At 43.0% G+C, this 22536-nt stretch overlaps 2 protein-coding genes across 3 annotated transcripts in view; both read right to left on the bottom strand.

Moving 5' to 3' along the window:
- lamb2 (laminin, beta 2 (laminin S)) overlaps positions 1–7718 on the bottom strand; it is a 41879-nt gene extending 34161 nt beyond the window's left edge. The window contains exons 1-2 of the mRNA XM_044038386.1: positions 7687–7718; positions 7116–7175 (exon numbers count right to left, since the gene is read on the bottom strand). Of these exons, the coding sequence (XP_043894321.1) occupies positions 7116–7149 (34 nt within the window). The 5' untranslated portion in view covers positions 7150–7175; positions 7687–7718. The remainder of the gene's footprint in view (positions 1–7115; positions 7176–7686) is intronic.
- A 3729-nt stretch (positions 7719–11447) lies between these two features.
- The window catches only part of lamb2l (laminin, beta 2-like), a 60373-nt gene continuing 49284 nt past the window's right edge, over positions 11448–22536 (bottom strand). For both annotated transcript variants that reach the window (XM_044038384.1, XM_044038385.1), the window contains exons 22-35: positions 21922–22085; positions 21611–21835; positions 20844–21058; positions 20436–20532; positions 18850–19222; positions 18577–18761; positions 17824–18071; positions 16424–16639; positions 16173–16317; positions 15384–15591; positions 14259–14400; positions 14001–14177; positions 13745–13910; positions 11448–13474 (exon numbers count right to left, since the gene is read on the bottom strand). In XM_044038384.1, coding sequence (XP_043894319.1) covers positions 13338–13474; positions 13745–13910; positions 14001–14177; positions 14259–14400; positions 15384–15591; positions 16173–16317; positions 16424–16639; positions 17824–18071; positions 18577–18761; positions 18850–19222; positions 20436–20532; positions 20844–21058; positions 21611–21835; positions 21922–22085 — 2698 coding nt within the window. In that variant the 3' untranslated portion in view covers positions 11448–13337. The remainder of the gene's footprint in view (positions 13475–13744; positions 13911–14000; positions 14178–14258; positions 14401–15383; positions 15592–16172; positions 16318–16423; positions 16640–17823; positions 18072–18576; positions 18762–18849; positions 19223–20435; positions 20533–20843; positions 21059–21610; positions 21836–21921; positions 22086–22536) is intronic.

Genomic DNA, 22536 nt, shown 5'->3' with positions numbered 1-22536 from the left:
TTTATACCTAAATGCTTTTTTGCATCGAGCAAGAACATCAACAAAGCCTCATCACCCCTTCTCACAGAACTACTACACTTATTCAAATCACTCTCTTCAGACTTCTGAGAACACGCTAGTGTAAAACAATTTTAACCACTACATATCTATGCCAGTTTAAGTCTATGATGATTTAAGAACACGTTTGCAGCATTATCTCACCATTAAACAGCCTGAAGTTTGTAATCTGCTCAATCCCCTGTACCAAAGTCCAGTGAGAAAATAAGCAGTTTTAGCTCATGGGTGCACAGTAGCTGCTGGTCTACTGCTGCCTAATATTGGTGAGTTTGTGTCATTTATGATGTCAAATGTTCTCTATGGAGTTTGGTACTGAAAAGCAATACTAACTTTTATGTGTATTTATCTTAAATTTATTACAAACACAGCGCTGGATCTTTTAGAATTAATGTCATGATTAATGTAAACACTGTATTTCCATTCATTATTTAACTCTTGTCGTGATATGTTTTTTTGACTGAGGCTCAGCTGTTTCAGAGTGTGCGGCTGTCACACACACACACACACACACACACACACGCACACACACACACACAGAGGGCTTCAGTGAGTGAGGCCAGACAGTGGCCATTACACAGGCTGTTACATTAACAAGGCCTGGCACTGCGAGGCAGCTGGTCTCACAGGAGGAGACACACTCACATTCCTGTCCCATCCCCGCTGGAGACGTCTGAGTCACTTTGCGCTGGAGAGGAAATATGAAACAAGGCATCGGGAGCAACAGGTGGACAGTGGATCAGGACTGGAATCCTGCCCGTCCTGTCTCTCTCTCTATCTCTCTACAGCCTGAATTCCCACATGTCTGCAATTACTATTAAGATTGACTATCATTGTGACAGAGATAATGTCAAACAGCCTTTTTCAGTCTCCCTGACCTCTCTGTTAAACTTACAGCAGAGATTTTCACTGATATAATTAAAAAGTAATAAGTCAATGTCAAAAATCTTGGGGTAAATCTCAGTTCATATCACTCACAAATCTGTAGAATTCACCTCGGTTTGCCCACTGCGGACACTCTGCCATCCGTGAAGCACACATGTGCAGCAGATGTTGCTGTGACCAGCTCATACAGTGAGCTGCTGTGGATTACGATGTGTGTGTGTGTGTGTGTGTGTGTGTGTGTTTGCTGCTCAGCAGCTGCTCGGGAGACGCAGATGTGTCCGCTGCTCTGTGGGCTAATCAGAGTCCGTGATGGAGAAAATCTGGCTACAGCTCACGCGGGACCTGTCGTTAGTGCAGGCGTGTGTGCGTCACTGAGCTCATTCAGCATTGAAATAATCAGTGGTTTATATTTACAAGATTACAAAAACAACAGATTACTTCTGCTCTTTCTGTGAAGTCAATTATGTAATTACACCGTCTGACTGTTACTGTACGTGGTGGAATTGAACTTCCTGTGTGTGTGTGTGTGTGTGTGTGTGTGTGAGGTCTGATGACCTGATGTTTCCCCCTGAGCGAGAACAGGAAAAACAATGAAAACTATTCTTTGGAAACCTTAATCTATCATCATCCCATAACGTTGAGTTTAAATACAGTAACTACACACACACACACACACACAATAAAAAAGAGTATTTCAGGGCTGCAACGTGACTATTATTTTCTTTATAGATTAAACTGTTGATTATTTTCTGGATTAATCAAATAGTTTGGTCAATAAAGTGGATTTTTTTTGTCTATAAACCAAAATGATTTTGTTTTTATTGATCTCTTTGTTAAACGGAGCAAATATCCACATTTAAGAAGCTGTAAAATCGCTACGTTTATTATTAAAAACACTCAAACTAATCAATTCATGATCAAAATAGCTGCTGGTTCATTCAGTAATCGAATAATAAACAAATAAACGAAAGCCAAATCCTGGGTTTGAGGCTGCTGAGTCATCAATACTGACTTAAACAGAGTGACTCAGCAGTTTTAACTCAGCAGTTAAATCTGAGAACAGTTCACTGTTTTCAGACTGAACCAATAATGACCTTTTGTGTGGAGCAGTGACCTGGAACACAGACACACAGACATGAGACAGACAGACAGACAGCTGCAGCAGCCTGTTTACGAGACACAGGCTTTTATATATGTGTGTGTGTGTGTAATTACAGGCCAAGATGAAACCATGAGACTTTTAAAAACCTGAACCTGAATCTGAAATATCTTGTTCCCTCCTCTCTACCTGACACCACCACCTCTTTACCTTCACTCTCTTTCCTTCCTTCCATCTGTCCTTCCTTCCTTCCTTCGTTCTACTGTTACACAATAATACATTTGGAGATCTCAGTGTACTTTAATCTTCTTTGTCTTTGGTGTATTTCTGTGGCACCGTTACAGCGCCACATACAGGCCAGCCATAAACACTACAGTGTATCAATCCCAGAGTAATCAAGGAATCCAGTAGCTTATCAAGGAGTACACACTCAAATATCACGATGATGTCCATGCATGAACTCACAAAGCGGCAAAAAAACGGGTCCAAAGCCAGGTTCACTCAGTCATGTGAACATAGTAGAGTGTTCACATGACTGAGTGAACAGTCAGTCATCACGTCACAGACGTCTCACGTCACCTGGTTGAGGTTCAGCAGAGAAAAGCTGATATTTGCATTCTCTCTGCAACACTACAGAGTAGTTTCAGTGTCTGACCTGAATGTGAATACATGAAAAACATGTAGTGTTTCATAAGTAGCAGGTAGGTTAAATAAAGCTGGATTAACAGCACTGTTGTGTTCACCTCCTCACTGTAAACACCTGCCAGCTCCTTTCAGCTTCTCCACTGTAGCAGACACTTCATTGTTCTGTGACCAGCTGACTGTTTCATACTCCTCCTCCCGGGCCCTAATGTCCTCCTCCACCTCCTCCTTTATCTCCTTTATCCCCCTTTTTTTCATCCAGAGAAGCCTCTGCCGACAGGATGAGGAAACCTAACTCACCGTCCTTTCATGTAAACAAACCTGTTCTCTCTCTCTCTCTCTCTCTCTCCACCCCTTCTCCCTCAAGTCTTTCTCTGTTTTTTCTTTTTGTCCTGATTCTATCCAACCCCTTCTCTTTTTTCAGCTCCTCTCTCTCTCCTCTCTCTCTCGCGCTGGTGGCTTTACCGCACCATTGTTCTGGTATCTGCACATTTCCGGAGGCTAACGCTCATAAAAGCAATGGGAACACACGGTCTCACTCCCACACACACACACACACACACACACACCTGCAACAAAGGTGAATTACCGAGGATTTACTCTACATCATGAGGCCCCTTTCATGTACATTTTTCCTTCCTTTCTTCCTTCCCAGTTCCGTCCTTCCTTCCTAAAGAGGATTAATCATCAGTTCCTCCCTCAGTCAAACACAATCACAGTCACTTTCATTATAAAAGTAGTTTGATCCACAAAAGTCTTTACTTAGAAATCAAAAGCTAAAAAGTGTAAATGTTAATGTGACAATGTAACAGTTACACATCAGAAGAACCTGAGGCTTCACACACACACACACACACACACACACTTTACATGCAGCAGTCTTACTGAGGACACTCATAATGCATTCCTTCACCTCTTACCTTAACCTTAATCATCACAGCTAAATGCCTGAACCCCTTAACCTCACCTAAACCTAAGCTAAGCTAACCTTATCTTAACTTAACTTAACCAAACCTAATCTTAACCTAAACTAAACTAACCTATCCTAACTTAACTTAACTTGTTGGACAGAGGAAAGGATTTGAGCTTGTAACCAGAAGGTGACTGGTTCAATCCCTAACTGGTGTGTGTGCAAACAGTTACTAATTCTAACTATTTTACCCTTAAACACACATTTTAAAACAAAAAAGCCCTTTAAAGTCACAAATTGTCCTCACTGCCTTAACAAAGCTTTATCCTTTACCTTAACTACCTTACCTTACCTTACCTAAACTTCTAACCAGTTCTTCAGAAATGAGGTTCTGCCTCATTAGGACCCAATTGTGGTCTCCATGAGGACTACTGGTTCTGACAAGGTCAGTGTTTACGACAGAGAGGGTCCTAAAGAGGTAACACATACAAGAACACACACACACAGAGGACCTCCTTCCACCCCCACCCTCAATAAAGAAGAATCAGAAAGAGAAAAGAGGAAATCAGGAGTGGAGGAACGACTGTGACCAGTGTGAGTCCTTTCACTCTCTGTCTCTCTCACACACACACACACACACACACACACACACACACCACTAACCGATTCTGACCCGCGGTCTTGACCTTTGACCTTGCAGCTCGTCCTCAGGGGCGTCCAGACTCTGAACAGACAGCTCTCTATCTCCATAATGACAGTGTGTGTCACACACACACACACACACACACACACACACACACACACTTACTACTGACCTAATCCTAATCCTAACCCTAACCGCAACCTAACCTTAAAACATATATTCACCTTAAAATATAGCCATTTATGTGATGGGGACTTGATTTTTGTCCCCACAAGGAAGACAAGTCCTCACGCACACACACACACACATGTCTCTTATTGTCCTCACATTAACTGGCCTGAGACATTTGCTGCTTTATCTCACCTTAAAGTTTCGCCCCCAAATCTTAGAATAACACGTTTGAACTAACGTTAGTCAGTTAGTAAGAGTTGTAGAACTGTTAGATAAAGATGTGCATTCACTGCTCTAACTAAATAAATCAAATAAAAATAATGAAGACAAAGCACCTCTAATCGATTTCATATCACATTAAAATGAGTTATTTCTTTTTTAATAGTGATGTTTTTTTAATAAATAGATTCATTTTGCAGCTTCTGTGAAATGTTGTCGCCCACCACAAGTGAACAGTTGTGTTAGACCCCCTGAATTAAGGGAACACACAAATCACACATGAAAATGTGCGATTTATTGACAATAAAATGATAAAACATCCGAAACCAAGAGGAAAATCCCCAACTTCTGACTAGAAATGGAATGACCTTCCAGTGTCATTACAGTGAAGTGATGTTCTGGGTGAAGAAGGCGACAGTTGTGCGGTTGTTGTGCATGTGTGGTGTTTGACGGACACCTTGGGTGGTCACCGCAGGACCTCACAGGGAACAATGTGTTTTAGGTTTTTACTGAGGGTCGTTCAAGTCTTTGCTGCTCAGTGAGTGAGTTCACGTCCACGTGGACCAGTGCAGGTGTCTGTGACACAAACACTTTAATCTCTCTGTTGTTTTTCTGTCTTCACATCAGTCGCTCACAGGCACCGGGGTCAGGACCCACACTTAATCAATAAATATGTTTTTCCAGCCCTTTACTAAAGATTTTGAACCTATTCTCTAAATAACTTGATGTATAAATCAAGTTTTGTTTCATTTATCCAACATAAATCTATTGAAAAAGAAAATGATGCCATAATAAAAGGTGCATATTCAGAAATGTTATAGTGTAATCTATTTTGAATTATAAACAATATAAAAATGTATATTGTGAAGTGAGTTGTGACTGTTTGAGTGGGTTTAAGTAGGTGAAACTATTTAAAAGTCGTTTTAAATTAGGGGAAATTATGTCCAATAATTGATGCTGATTGTCTTTTTTTCCACCATCTTTCTGCAATATAAGTGTCTAAGAACAAAAGTGCATCATTTGTGAGAGTTGGCTGATTAATAAAGTTATAATAGGCAAATGGCTTTTATTAAAAAATGGCAAATATCTGCCAGATGAATTGGTCTACCTCTAGTTATTGTTTTCAAAAGTATACAATTGCGTCATTGTTTTATATATACATATATATATATATATATATATATATATATATATATACATATGTATATATATATATATACATATGTATATACATGTATGCGTGTATGTAAAGTATATACACAGAGCTGAGCTGTAGGTAACAGTGTCAGAGTCTCTATTTGCAGACTCAGCTGGGCTTTTTTAGGAGAACCATAAACAGAGACAGGGACGACCCCAGAGAGCAGGAGGTCACCGGGGCCCGAAAAAAGAAACATCAGCTCCAGTATCTTATCACTCACTCACTCATTTACACCACCTCACATCCGACATGTTCAGGCTACTGGTTCTACCTGAGAACACTTCTGTTACTCTGTGGGATTATTAATCCTAATGTAACACAAGATAACTGTGACTGAGCTGCTTTTGTACCAAATGTGTCATAACAACAACAGATTATGTTTTAGATATCCAGCGTTCAGGTGCAGATCTAAGTAAATATGTATGAATATTACATTTGTTTAAGTGATTGGATAATTATGGATGAGGATTAGGTCCACATGTGAGACTGAAGTCAGAATTCTGCCTTAAATCTTAGAATTCTGGTATTTATGTCTAAGATATCTGAGAAAATTCAGAATTTAATCGAAGAATTACAATTTCTTTCTTGGAAATCTGAGATAAATGTCAAAATAATTCTATATTTATTGTCAGAATTTGGATTTTTCTCAAAATAGCGACTTTCTTTTCCTTTTCTTTTTCCTTTTTTTAATTTTGCAATTGAAACAAACATCTATAATAAAGCATTATACATATTATATAACTAAATGACTGAGCCATATACTGTATGACCTACTCATACTCATTGTATTCTCATTGTACAGAAAAGAATCATCACTAGAAGTCAAGTCAGTTAAAGTTAGTTAGTATGAAGTAGTTAGTTATGGTAAACAAATGCTTTATATTTATTTAATAACAGTGGATGGACACACATAAATGTGCATTTTCTGCTCATTTTTGGGGGACATTTACTACAAAAATGTATGGAAACTGTTGTTTATGTCAAAACCCAAGTATGAAAAACATTCACATTCAGACAACTACTGATCATCACAATAACAATTCACAACAACAAACCAGCAAAAAAACGCAATAATAAACCAATAAATACAAGATTCCATCATTTAAAAGAAGAGCAAATTCTGCTTCAGAGAGTCAGGAATAACAAAGTGTACAGTAACGTGACTGTAAGAAGCTCAGTGACCTCAGTGACCTGGAGACACTCGTTTCATCTCCACTGATTCACTTCAGAGGGTTTTTGTTGCGGAGCAGAAAACACGGGGCGACTTCAAAGTGAAACACAGGGTTTTACTCACCGCAGAGCAGCGTGATCGTCAGTGAGGCTCTCATCGTCCACGCTCACGACCGAACACCACCTGTGTGGACGCACATCACAGCCACTTTATTAGGTACACTTAATGTCAATATCTACTCTTAGACATGCAGACATGTTCAGGATGAGCTGCTGAAGTTCAAACTAAGCATCAGAATGAGGAATAAATGAGAATTTAGTGACTTTAAAAAGAACATGGGTGGAGTTTACACGTCTCAAACACTGATAATAAGTCTTTATACCGCATTAAAGACCATAACTGCATGCATTTTTATGATAAAATCTGTCTACAAACATGAAAAACAATACATTAAAGTGGGTTTGAGACCTCTGAGACCTACAGATGATGTCCAAAAAAGTGAAAATATCCAGTGATAGCAACAGGTGAGTTCTCATATGAAGACAAACTGACATTTACTGTGTTTTGTTACATTTAAAGTGATAAAAATGAGGTTTTGAAGACACTTTCACGTTGAGTTCCTCAGTGTTAAACAGTGCTCAGACCTGCACCGAACGTGTGACTATTTAAAGAAATAAAGTTGTTGTGTTTTTACCTCTCTCTGTTGATCCTCAGTCTCTCTCCCTCTCTCTTCTTCAGCTCCTGCTGCTGCTGTTGCTGTTGCTGCTGCTGTTGTTGCTGCTGCTGCTGCTCCACTTGTTGCTCAGCTGAGGCTCCGTTCACTCCTGTGCTCAAACTTCTCCTCTGCTCTGCTCCTGCTGCACTCGCTGCTTCTTCTGGAAAACATGGCCTGGACTGCAGGACTCTGGAGCAGGAGTGGGAGTGACAGCATCCGTCTGCAGACTAAAGTGAGAGGGGCCCCTCGAAAGTAAAAGTCTTAGCATATATGATATTTACTGTACTTAAGTATTTAAAACTAATTTTTCTGGGTTAGGGTTAGACAGGTGGCTTTCAACTGTAAGGTTGTGGGTTCAATTCCTGGCTCTGCTAGTCTATGTGTGTCCTTGAGCAACACACTTACCAGACCATAATACCAACTCTTCTTCTCCTGGTTTTATTTGGTAGTAACGAGTCACAAAGATAGAGGAAATGTAGTGGTGTAAAAGTTGCTAGAATAATAAAAAGGTAAAGATACATACAAATACATAAATGTTGTACTTAAGTAGAGTAACAAAGTATTTGTACGTTGTTACATTTAAAACACAGCGTAAATCAATGTCGCTACATTGATTGTACGCAAATTACGACTTCCCCCCGACTTCACTACTGGAATGAGGTAAACTCGGAAGCTCCGACTTCCAAAGTAAATGGAATGCGAGCATTAAGGGTCACGATTAGTTGTCCAAATTGCTTATAGCCCCGCCCACTATATATACCTTCTTAAAGGTCCAGTGTGAAAAATTCAGGAGCATTTATTGGCAATATATTGTGTTTTTATGTAAGCGTATAATCACTTTAAAATAAAAATGTTTGATTTTATAGCCTCGGAATAAGACATTTAAGGTGCATTTCCACTGCAGGAACTCATACCAGGCACTTTCCAAGTGTTCCCACTTACAAGAGAGCGCCACCAACTGGACTAGAAAGTGTTGTGCTACAGGAATGTGCTCGATCAGAGTGTCGGTTCCATGTGGAATCAAACTGCAGGTACGTGCGGATCCGCGTGAACAAAAGTAGAAATGGACCGAGCAAGAGATGAACTTCTCGCCGACCCTAGTGGACACTCATAGTATGACACTGCCCTCATGTTGTGAAAGGGAGGAGTCTCACAATCGGACGTCACTAATTCCACCAAGCTTGGTCCTAAACTACAGTAGAATACATTATTTATATATTTACTGTGGTATTACTGTAGAGGGGCCCCTCTCACTTTCCTACCCCAAAACTCTCAGGCCCCAAACTCCCTTGAAACACCCCTGACCACTTGAAGAAATCATAGTGCAGATCCAGTAAATGTGATTTCCCTCTCCTTCATCGTCAGGTTTCAGTTTCTCTCTCTGCTGCGGTCCCACCTCATGTTTTCCGACGAGCCCCCCGCTCTGACCCCGTGTGTGCTGGTCACTGTGGCTCTGCAGACACAGAGCAGGAATGCACGCTCCCCTTTGATTTGACCCAGAGTGGCAGCACTTTATACACATATATTTAATATTTCTTACCCATTAAAAACAAATAGAGAGTGACATTGTTGCCCGGGCGATTGAAGTAGGGAGTGTAAGGGTCTGCAGTTTTAATTAGTTAAGAATGTTGAGTCTATTGTTTCCCTCTCTTCATTATTACATGTGTGTATTGTAATGTTACATGTCTTTGGCCCCCAGGAAGAAATAACACATTTACTTTGTAATGCATGATATATATATATATATATATATATATATATATATATATATATATATATATATTTATGTTTATACACACTGTGTATTGTCATTATTATTATGATTATAATTATTCTCAAATCAGACTAGACTACACTAGACTGCAGAGCTTTGTTTCACTCTGTCTGATGTGTGCAGGTGTTTGAGCCTCGGGCTGCTGTGTGTGTGTGTGTGTGTGTGTGTGTGTGTGTGTGTGTGTGCGTGTGTGTGTCTGTGCTGTCATATTACTCACATTCCCTGTGCTGCAGGTTTATTAAGATCCAGTGCCAGAGGCTGCAGAGAGCAGAGTGAGTGGATTGGAGACATGACAACAGCTCATGGTCAAAGCTTGATTTTATTTCTCAGCAGCTCAGATTACAAATATTAAACCCGTTATTCCAAACCTTTACAGTTCAGTGACCTCCCTGCATGTCCTTTTTGGGCCTTTGGTTGCCTGTTTGATCTCTTTAATCACAATGTCCATGATGTCAAGGTAAGATTTAAGCTTCTCTCAAACCTGCAAAGTACCAAATATTTTAAAATTGGTTCCATTTCAACCAGCACAACAGTGCATTTCCAATAATTCCACTCATATCTTATCCCTCGATACTCTGCCTGCTTATTTTTTATATATAATAATATATATAATATATATATAATATTTATGAGCTGATACGTCAAATATGAAATAACAAAGTATGTGACAGTACAATAAAGGGCAATTTTCTGCACAGTAACTGGATAAATACAATTATTTACTAATATAATCAAGTGAAAGTTCATGTTTTCTGAAGTGTGTTCAAATCAGCACTTCCTGAGCTGAGGGCGCCCTCTGCTGGTCCCCTCACTGTCACTGAAAACATGGCCACCAGCGAGTACACAAGTGAAAACTGATTTAAAACTGACTTAACAAATTTATACCCCAGGTTAAATCTACGAAATCTTAAATGTGTCTGCTGCTATTTCTTCTCTGTTAGACACACACTTCTGACTTTACAAACTGCTCATTCTCCCACACCAAAGTCCATAGAGAAAATCGGCGTTTTTACCTCGCATGAACACAGGTGCTGCTGGTCAACTGCTGCCATGTTTGAAGGGTTTGTGTCCCGCAGGATAAACTTAAGAACAAAGATGATAAAATGAGACATTTGAACTTACTGATGGAGACAGCAGAGACAGCAGAGACAGCATCAACCGCCGCTTTTCTCTATGGAGTTTGGTCGAGTGAGGGCGAGTCAGCACTTTTCCAAAGTGACTCCAACTATTTCCGGTCAGAAAAAGCGAGTTCTTCGTTAAGTGGCAGCCATGTTGGAGCAGGAGTTCTCTTCGTTTGAGTCCAGTGACTACTTTTATTTTTTATTTTTTATACATTTTGAATTCACGACATGGGTTAAACACAGCAGTGATAGTTTATAACGCTATTTTGACTGTGTCGTCGTTCCCATTTGACGCAAAAACAGTAAGTAAGTTAGTACCATGCGCATTGCAAAGGTTCTGTGGGTTTTGGGGTAAAGTGTGAAGAAGAATAACTCCTTTCGTTTCAAAAGGGTTCTACGCACCTTGTGCTCAAACCCTAACAAGGTTGTGGAATATTTAAATGGTGTTTTACTTATTATTTTTCCTGTTAGTTTCCAACAAAGATGAGTAACATAATACCACAGCTCTCAAACTGCCACATACTGTCTAACTAAAATATCTGCTGTAGAAAATGTGATATATACTGTGATATTCCACGGGATTAACTCAATCTCAATGAGTGTAGTTTGGTCAATAAGAAGTCGGTCAAGTGGAAAAAAATAACAATAATTATGACGATATTTCACATCAATTATAAAATATGCATATAAATATTTATTATCACAATATAAGCATAAAATAAATCTATGAAGTAAAAAAACATAGAAAATAAGTTGATATGAAGTGGCGAGTTTGAGATCGCTGGTATTATTCTACATAAAATCCAAAAGCAATTTTGAAAACACACACAAAACACATGAGGTAATGAATTTACATAAACTGGATTACATTTATTTGTCTCCATCCAATTTTCCCTCATAAGAATACTTGTATTTATACGTATTTAGTCATATTTTTGTAATAAAAATAAACACATGTAATTCAAAATCAGTCTGTGTATGTTGTCATAATGTAAATACCAAACTGGTCAAAGATAATAACTTTCTGATAACATACTGTCATATATTTCTTCTTGTTTATTATTACTATTATTATTATTATTGTTATTATTATCATCATTATTCAAGAAATCAGTCATCATGGTGTGAACAATGAAAAACAAAACAAATACTCTCCAAAAGTCAGCCACTTGTGATAAGTTAAAGACACAAAGACGTCACACAACAGCGATGAGGTCTCGTCAAAAAGTGGTCGGTACAGTACATGGACAGGCGATATAACACTTGATGGGTAGCATATAACAACTGAAATAGCAGTGGAAAGTTAAAAAGGCACCAGAGCAGCATTGTCATTTTCATCAATGATGTCATACACATGTGGACACATCTGTTGCTTCTCCTGGAGGATGTAGAAACAGACTTCAAACCGATACAAGTACACGTTGACATGCTTCAAAGTCTGCTTTACACAAGCTGACGTAGGGTCACAGCTCACCAGTTCATCACTGATATAAACAAACATTCACCCTCATATTCACACATAGTTAAGTTACAGTGTCCGACTAACATCTGCATGGTTTTGGACTGTCGGCGGAGGAAACCCTCTCGCACACAGAAAGGCCCCCAGGATTCAAACCAGTGACCTTCTGGCTGTGAGGCAACAGTGCTAGCCACTACCCCACTGAGTGACCAGCTTCTAGGAGAATATTCTTGAGACACCTGAGACAGCTGCAGCAGAAACTGCCATAAAGAACTATGAAGTGACACTATTATCACCAACATTCAAATACACTGGAGGCAGATTTATTCTCTCTTCATCCTCCTCTTCCTCACATATACTTCACACACTGGTATAGTGACATTAGATTAAGATGGGGCGAGATTATTAAAACGAATGTCAGGGCCTGAAACGGCTCCTCTTGTTCTCTGTCAGATTATTATTCTATCCGTGGCTTTGTGGTCATTTTTGAGGCCGTTAACGTGAATAAAAACTCTTGAAACTTGGCACGGAGGTCAGGTCTTGGGAAAATGTGACATTGGCATAGATCCCGGACCCGTGCGGTACTCAAGGACTCTATAGCGCCCCCTAAGGTGAAAACAGAGGCAAAATTGAGTTCCACTGAATTTCACGAAACATGGTGGGAAGATGTTTTAGACCAAGACGAACCAAAACAAACGACCGTAACCATGGCCTCCACTCAACAGGAAGTCAGCCATTTTGAATTTCGGTGTCCATTTTGGAGACGTAAATGAGTTAAAACGTCCGAGCGCGTTTGTCGCACCGACATAAATGGAATAAAAGTGAAGACTGTTGAGTGAGGGAGACAGTGAGGTCAGGGAACTGCTGCACTCTCAGACTTGCGTGGGGACGCTAGTTAACTATTATCGTCATTATTATTATTGTTGTTGTGTTGTTTGTTTGATTTTCTACACACTCCGGTCACAATCCCTCAGCTCCACTCTGATCACATAACAGTCGAACAGTGTTTCTGATTTTCCTCCAGCTACCACCAGAGGAAGCTCACGCACCACAGCTTTGAACTGTAACTCAGCATCACACCTCCATACATACAAATTATAAGAAGAATACAATGTTTTGTCCATAAAAAAACAAAAAAGTCTGTTTTGAGCGAATAATGAACAGTGAATAATAAACAACGATTTATTAAACAACGATCAATTTGAAGTGATTTCAGAGAGAAAGTTGTTGGTCCTGGCACATGACATCTTTGCCAGGACATCTGTCGAGTTCTGTCTCACACACAGTTGCTGTACTTCTGCACCTGCTCGCGGATGTTGTCACGCACCAGCGTGGCGTTCTTCCTCAGCTCCTCCAGCTCCACGTGCTTGCTCTGCATCCACTGCTCGTTGCTCTTTAACTTCTTCTCCAGTTCTGTGGCCACAGAGAAGGAGACGACGTCAAGGTCTCATGACAACATGAAGTAAGATGGAGGAAAAACATGTGCAGTGCCTCATGAAGACATCACCTCTTACACCAAATCCCATAGAGAAAATCAGCCATTTTACATCACAACACTCAAAGGAAAAAGAGATGCCAACTGACGTAAAACAGCAAACATGAAGGAGAGGAGGAGAAGAGGTCAAGGAAAGACAAGAAGAAGACAGTAACGCATCATTACGGATGACGTCAACATGTACTCACTCTCCAGCTCTTTAATCCCGTTTGTGGCTTTGTTAAGGAGGTCCTCCGCCTCCTTCTGGATATCCTTGGCCCTCTGGTTGATGCTGTTCAGACCTCCAGACTCTCCACCCAGAGAATCCAGCTTCGTCCGCAGCTCGCGGTACCGCTCTTCTGTGTCGTTGAGGCTCTGGCAGAGAAAGACACAGACATTTACTGTAAAAACTTAAGAGTATGTACTGTGTACACGTTCTTTTTTCAAATCAAAACAGGCACAAACCTTCTCCAGTGACGACGCCAGGTGAGTGGCGTTGTTGGCCTGTGCTTTGGCGTCCATCGCCATCAGTCGGTTCATCTCCGTCTTGTTCTTCAGAGCCTCCACCCCCTCCGAGAGCGTCTGTAACCGCATCATGACGTCCTTCTGCCTACCAACCAGCTGCCCCAGCTTCTTCTCCACCTGAGAGGAAGTCACACGTTAACAAAGAAAGAAAGAAAACAGCATTTCATCTAAAGTTCTGGTCATGTGGTCATGTCGTACCTCAGCAGTGGCGTTCCTTGTGCTGTTCAGATTATTCTGGGCGTCGTTCAGAGCTGCTCTGGCTTTGTCGATGGCTTTCTGAGACTCGTCCAGCGCCTGCCTCGTGGTATTGGCCGCGTCCTTCACTCCCTCCGCTCGACTCCTGCGCGATGAAACCACCACACGTCACACACTTCTTTCTTGTTCCTTCTGCAATGTTAATGTTTTTTGAGGCTGACACACAATCAGCTCACTCTCACTAAACATGTGGGTGCCAGCGAGGGAGCAAGGGGAAAACAGATTTATCCACCTCATAAAATCTATACTCACTGAAGTCTTCGATATCTAATGGCGCATTTCCACCGGCTCTACTCGCCTTGCCTCGCCTCGCCATGGCACGGTACGGTACGGTTTAAGTAGTGTTTTCACTAGCATAGTACCAGGTACTATTTTTAGTACCTGCTCCCGCGAGGTTCCAAGCGTGCTAAGTAGGTACCTTGCAATGATTGGTGAGTCTTCCTGTGAGTGCCGTCACAGGAAGAGATGTCCCACAAATCAAGCCGAACTGTAGATCACTTAAAACTGCTTAATGATTCTAACAACGTGAGTTAATCTCCAACAACTACCAGGGAAACCTCTATATTTAACAGGAGTCTTTTAAAGTGGAGTGGTGTATTTAGGGACAGCGTCGGCGATCATGAGCGGCATCACAGACCACTGCCGCTGTAGTCTGTGGAGTAGGAGGCTGTGCTCTGGAGACGTGTGGACACAAATCAAGCCGAACAGTGCCAAACTGTAGATAACTACTGAACAATCCTAATCCTAATCCTGGGTTCATCTCCAACAACTACAGAAGTGTGGTGTAAAGTCACTAGTCACTCGTGTGTGTGTGTGTCACGTATAAAACAAAGTCACCGCTGTTTCACTCAGCTGTGCGGTGATGACTCCGCCCATGTTAATAGGTACTTTATAGGTGGAGCTGCTGATCCACTGCTGCCTTGTTTGGTAAGTTTGTGTTTCAAAACCCTATAATGTGATAATGTGTTATCACAAAATAACACATTTGAACTTATTCATGGAGGCAGCAGTGGGCCAACACCTCCCGTGTGCCGTGGTTAAATGACAGATTTTCTCGTCCTTTCTTACTTGGCGTCTCTGGCTTTCTCGAGCAGCTCCTTGGCTTTGGCGACGTGCTGCGACGTTTGGTTGATGATCTCGCCGACGTTGGTGAGGTTGGAGAGGTGACCCTTGATCTGCGCGACCATGTTGTCAATCGTGGTCCTGTTGACGGGCAGCTTGATGGACAGCACGTGCAGAGCCACTTTCTCGATGCTCTCCGGGTCAGCTCCCTCCTCTGGACAGAAAGGACGGTGAGAAACATGCGCAAGATACTGTCCTTTTCACACACATTAACTCAGTCTCTTTCTTCTTCTGGTTGAATGAGGTCTAAGAACCAGCGTAGGACATGACTGCCACTAAATAATCAAGTGTTAAGTGTCTGCTCAAGTTTTTAAAACCTCAAATGAATGTCTGCAGCTTTATTTTGCCATTAAACAGCCTTTTCGCGCTGTTAACTGAGGTTTGTGTCCCTTTGTAAATCGCTCGCTCTCCTCACACCAGGTCCCATAGAGAAAGTCAGTGATTGTACATCACGGCACACAGGAGTTGATGATCCTCTGTTTGAATGTGTTGTTTTGTGACTTCGTGACTTACCAAAGAGGGCAGCAGTAGACCCAGAGGTCCGCTCTCTAAAAACAAGCTAAAAACGCTGATTTTCTCCATGGACTTTGGTGTGGGAGGGTGAGTGTGTGTACAAACTCCAGTTTCCAGGTAAAATGTGCTGTATCATTGTAAAATAAAGCTGCAAACATATTCTTAAGATGTCACAGATGGTGTAAGATTGTATTCACAGAACCACCAAACAACCAAACATACCAGTGAGAAAATCTCTGATCTTCTTGATGAAATCTTTCAGCTTCTTGTTGTTGTTCTCAAAGTGCTCCTTCTTTTTCTGGGCTTTCTGTAGACTGTTCATCGCCTTGTTCTTCACATCCAGAGTCAGAGCGGCGACATCCTGGAGCTGGACCCAGAGAACAACAGAGGTAACTTTGTTTTATTGTCTCCACAGTGACACAGAATGACTCACACTGTGTGTGTGTGTGTGTGTGTGTAGGAACTTTCCTCACCTTCTTAGCGACGGCCTTCAGCTCCTCGTTGGCCGCGTTCAGACTGTCCGTGAGTTTCTTGGTGTGATTCAGGGCGTCCACCGAGGCGCTCACCGCCCCGCTGCACCCGTCTCCTCCGCACACGCGGTCGCCCTGATCGTCACGGCAACCGGCGCCTCCACACTGGCTGTCTGGGCAAGTGGCGTTTCCGGTGATATTGCTATGACCGCCGCAGACCTGTGGGTGGGAGGCGAGTTTATCGTCACTCACATATGTTATGTTATGTTGATAAATGAGTTTCTTCCTCATGCCTGAAGACAGTCGTGGAATTGGAGACAATTCCTTGAATTACAAAATTACCACAAAGTCTAAAACAACCGACTTTTTTTTTGACGGATTTTGGGACCTCCAGGACTAACAGGTTGATTTCAAGGGGGCGCTGTCGAGCCATTTTGTGACGCCCACATTTATCAGCAGTAGAATACAAACATTTTCATCGGGCAACATTTCATGAGTTTCCGTGCTTTGATAACGTCGCCAGAACGGCTTCTACTTTTGGTGAAATATGAAAAATAATCATAAAAGCAAAAACAAGAGCATGACTTGTGCTCCAGCCCTATTTCAACAGTGTCAGGAATTTCATAATCAATCACGTTTAAAGGTTGTGTGTCATGTTTGCAATGAAATGAACAAGAAAAGGAGATCAAAAAATAGACGTTACATCAGGGGGTGTTTACGCCTCATTTATCCTGGATATTAAAGAGATAGTTCAGGTATCTTCTTCTTATTTTAATGTCTGTATAGTAGGACTGCAACAACAAATAACCTATTAATTGACGACTAAATGTAAAAAAACCCACGTTTTCTGAGTTTTAATTTCTTCTAAAATGTGAAAACTTTCTGGTTTATTTGCTCCATGTTTCAAGGAAATAATAATAGAATAATTTATGAATTGTGGGCAAAATAAAACATTTGAAAACATGATTAAAATGATTGATGTTGTAAAACATTGTTAGTTGCAGCCCTCATGTTCAGTATATAACCATATCTGTTTCCTTTATCCTTTATTCTGCTTATGAACTCTCTTTTTTAAACAATTCCTGTTTGAATTGCAAATGAAATTTTGAATTGTGATAACTTTTCAAAAAGTTTGCATTTAAGAAAGTTTTTAAGAAAACAGAAATGTATGTGTTTTTATTTTAAAACAGAAACATAAGTCACAGTTGTCATAAAAGCAGCATGAATGATGATCACATGATCATAAATGACCACTAGATGTCACCAGTGTCATCAGTGGACATAAAACTACAGGAAGCTGGTATCTGTCATTGTCCACACTTTGACATCATCTGAAATAACTTTAACGTGTATTACGGCACATGGCTGCATTATGGATGAATACATGAATAACGCGTTCCCACCTCGTTGCTGAGGTGTTGCACCTTGTCGCCCAGGTCGTCTGCTTTCTCCTGCAGCTCTTTCAGCGTCTTGTTCTGAGCGGCCAGGACGCGCAGGAACTTGTCTTTACTGGCGTCCAGCAGGTCCTCGGTGAGAGAGCGCGTCTCTTTGGACTGTTCCACCGCGCTGAGCGGACCGGACACCGACGCGTTGCACCTCTCCTCGGCCGCCGCTGACTCCTGGTAATACTTCTTCACCTTGTCAAACTGATCTGTGAGGACACAGGGACGTGTTTTTGTGTTAGTGACACTGCCTGAGCTTTGCACGCCCCCTGCTGGCTCACTGTGCCGAGAGCCTGGGTTTTGCCACTTAATAAAGAGTTCTAATATAATGTCTATGATAACTTAAAAATATGCTCAATCTCACCACTAACATAAAGTTCACCTGCTCAAGTCTATGATATGTATATGGTATATTTGTGGCTTCATCACCATTATACAGACTTTTTTTCAGAGAAGTTTATAAACTTATCAAAGTCCATAGAGAAAATCAGCACTTTTAACTCGCAGGGACAAGGGAGCAGCTGGTCCACTGCTGCCCCCTTCAGTAAGTTTGTGGCACTGAGGTAACTCTCAAACACCAAAGTCTCAAAACAACACATTTGTGAAGTAAAATGACTGATTTATCGGTTTATAAAGTGGCACAAAAGTCCAGTTTCAGTCAGAAAAGGTCGTGTAATGGTGAGAAAAAGCAGCTTCAATCTTTTTAAGGTTTACCTGCGACTCCCGAGGTGAGGAAGTCGTTCAGCAGCTGCTGTTTGTGAGCAAACGTGGTGTTGATGTCCCTCAGTTCTCTCTCCAGAACGTCCAGAGTGCGTCTCAGCGCCCCGTCTTCTTCTGCCGTTGTGTTTATGTCGCGCGTGACGCCCATCAGTCGCCCGTCAGTCAGGGCGATCTCAGCCCTGGATCAACATGGAGTTATGTATTTATATGAACCATCTGCTCCTTCAGCTGGAGAAATAACACAAAACAACGACGCGACGTCCTCACCTGAGGTCATCGATGCTCTGTCCAATCAGCTTGTGGATCCTGTCGCTGTCCTCGCCCCCGATCATGTCCTGCACCTGCTTCAGCTTCTTCTCCAGCTCTCCGATGCGCGAGTCCTCCACGCCCGGCGTGACGCCGCTCTCCAGGATCTTCTGCGCCGTGTACTGGACGTGCTCCAGGTCCCTCTTGATCTGACACAGCGCGTCGTCCCACAGCTGGAAGCAGGCGTGACACCGCACGCAGTTGGGAAAGACGCCGGCAAAACCCCGGGCGCACTCGTCGCAACGCGTGCCCGCCACTCCCTCGCGGCACTCGCACACGCCCGTGCTTCTGTCGCACTGAGACACTTCTGATCCCAGCGGGTGACAGTTACACTCTGAAGACAAGAGACCAAGAACTTGTTATCATCATTAAAACTGAACTTGTTTTGAAAACAAGGACACGAGGACGCGCTGAAAAACAAGGCTCACTGGCGGGCAGCCACTGAAAACACTGGGGCGCCACACCAGCAGGACAGAGACCATACAGAGGGGGCACCTGCTTGAGGCGCCACTGGCAGACACAGGGCGCGCTGGCACAAGGGGCGCCACTGTAACAAGGACACAGGGCCGCCACTGTAAGCAAGGACACAGGGCGACACTGAAAAGCGAGGACCTGGGCGCCCGCTAACAAGGACGAGGGCGCCACTGGCGAAGCTGTGAAAACAAGGACAGAGGACACTGAAAACAAGAACAGAGGATGCCACTGAAAGCGAGGACAGAGGGCGCTACTGAAAGCGAGGACAGAGGATACTGAAAGCAAGGACAGAGGATGCATGAAAACAGGACACAAGGGCATACTGAAAACAAGCGAAAACAGGACTGGGCTTCTAGAAACAAGTACAAGGGCGCCACTGAAAGCAAAAGGGACATAAGGGCGGCCACTGGCAAGGACAGAGGGGACAAGTACAGGGCGCCACTGAAAGGTAACTTCAGGGCCACTGGGCCTGGGGACGCCACTGAAAACGACACAAGGACGCCAGGCACAAGGCACGCCACTGAAAACAAAGAACTGGGCGCCACTGAAAACGAGTAAGGGGCGCCACTGAAGGGGACACAGGGCGCCACTGAAAGCAAGGACACAAGGGCGCTGGGAGGGCGCCACTGGCTGAACACTGAAAACAAGGACACAAGGGCGCCACTGAAAACAAGGACACAAGGACGCCACTGAAAACAAGGACAGAGGACGCCACTAAAATGAAACTGTGTTTGATGTCGAACATTTGCGATGAATTATGTTCATGTCCATTTAGAAAGAAAGCAGCACAGCTGGTGTCAACAGGCGACTGCGTTCCATTTTAATCACAATCTCTGTGTTTTCCTGGAAGAACGTCAGGGTGCAAATGAAAGAGAGGTTTTTTATTTGCATGTTGAGACTCTTTCATTTTCATCTCACACTGTTGTGAAGTGAACACACAGTCGTTTAACCTGGAGGTCACAGTGTGTGAATGTGGATTAAAGACATGAGCACTTGCCATGAGTAACACTCGTACAGTGGTTCTAAAGTCATTGTGTCACAAACGTCCGTCTGTCTGTCTGAGGTTGACTGACCTCGACACTGCACCTGTGGGTCTCCCCAGTGGAACTGCTCACACTCTGTGCACCGTTGGCCTCCGAAGCCTGGACGACAGTGGCACTGACCTGTGAACTGTGGAAGACACACACAACAAAGACTCCATCACTTTCATGTGTTCATCCTTCAGGATTTAACCCTCTTACGACATCACGATATTCTGTAGAATTGTCAGAAAATGTGTCAATGAGTGAGTTCTTCCGCTTTAACTTTCCATATCTGTCACTTGTTCAACCGTTTAGGAATCACAGCGCTGAGGTTTAGAAGAACACTGCAGTTGTAAATGAACACATTTGAACAGTTTGAAACACATTTACAATAACACTAGTTTGAGTCTTTGTCTCCAAAACAATGGAAACCACAGGTTCAGTGTCATGAATCCTCACCATGTTGCAGTGAGCTCCCTGAGCGTGCCGGGGGTCACAGCGGCATGGCTCGCAGCCTCGCTCCTGGCCGTAGTTCCAGTGGTTCTGGACGCACTGGTCACAGTTGTGGCCGGTCACGTTCTGCCTGCACGCGCAGGCGCCGCTCGCCCGCTCACAGTCACACTGTCCGTCGCTGCAGGACGACTGGACGGTGCCGGCGGTCACACACGTGCAACCTGGACATGCAGAACAAGGCGATTACAATTGTGTTGAAAATAATCTTGTGTTTTGGTTTGTGTGTCCATATAAAAGCCGTCACTCTGCCACATAATGTCACAGCATTGACTCAAATATTTGTTATGTTTGAATATTGTTGTATTTTTTGGGCCTTTTTGTAATTATTGCCTTTAGTTTTCCCCTCAAAGACGCCTCGTCATACCTTCAGCTTTTCGTTCTTTTCATGTTCTGTCTCATCGAGACGTCCACTGTCTTAAATTTACGGACAATAATCTCAAGTTATTGTCCAAAACACAACTCTCTGCCAAATTCAAGGTAACACTGTCTTCAAATGGACATTTGCAACGACTGAAACTTGAAAAATCGATTCTTAATCAATTACCAAATGAATCGTCCACTATGTTGTGTGTTTTTGTGTAACTTTTCTGATTTTTAAATGTCAATATTTCCTGATTCCTTTGCTACATCAATGCATACAATACAACTTGCTGAGTAACTCCCGATTGCACGCACAACATACGCCAACAAAGACACAGACCATCATCACTCACGTCTGCAGTCTTGGGCAATAGCGTTGCCATAGTAACCCTGTTGACACCGTCCACAGGTGGCGCCGTCCGTGTGGTACAGACACTTGAGACACTGGCCGGTCCTGGGGTCGCAAGAGTCCGGGTCCTGGGTGTCGATGTTGCCGCTGCACTCGCACGGCAGGCACTGACCGCCGGGTTGGTCTGGGTTGCCGTGGTAACCAGGGGCGCATCGGTCACAGCGAGTCCCTTAAGAAAAAGAACAAAAATATATTAATTAAAAAAACAGCATTTTCAGTAATATTTGTGTTATAAATGCAGCGTCGAGAGTTCACCAGCGTAGCCTTGTCTGCAGTGACACACGATCTGGTCCGAGCTCTGGTCGGCGCGACACGAGTGTCCGTTAAAGTGACCCGAGCCGGGGACGCCGGGGCACGGACACGGCCGGCAGTGTTCACCGGAACCGAGCACCGGGTTTCCAAAGAAGCCGTCCACACAACTGGAACAAACACGTGAGACGTCAGGGAGGTGACAGAGAGACGACAGAGAGACGACAGAGAGACGAACAGAGAGACGTCAGAGAGACGACATAGAGACGACATAGATGTCATAGAGACGATAGAGAGACGACATAGACGACAGAGAAGACAGAGAAGACAGAGACGTCAGAGGTGACAGAGACGACAGAGAGACTCAGAGAGACGTCATAGGGCGTCGGAAGAGGCGACCAGAGGCGTCAGAGGTGACAGAGAGCAAGAGAGCGACATAGAGGCGACAGAGGAGCGACAGAGAGCGGTATAGAGAGCGACATAGACAACAGAGGGAGCGACTGAACAACAGAGAACAACAGAGGAGCGACATGGGGAACAACATGAGCGACAGAGAGGCGACATTGGGGGCGATAGAGAGGCGACGCCAGGCGACAGAGAGGCGTCAGAGAGGTGACAGAG

Source organism: Solea senegalensis, linkage group LG11 (assembly GCF_019176455.1).
Source record: "Solea senegalensis isolate Sse05_10M linkage group LG11, IFAPA_SoseM_1, whole genome shotgun sequence".
Taxonomy (NCBI): Eukaryota; Metazoa; Chordata; class Actinopteri; order Pleuronectiformes; family Soleidae; genus Solea; species Solea senegalensis.
This window is presented reverse-complemented; position numbering and strand designations above follow the sequence as displayed.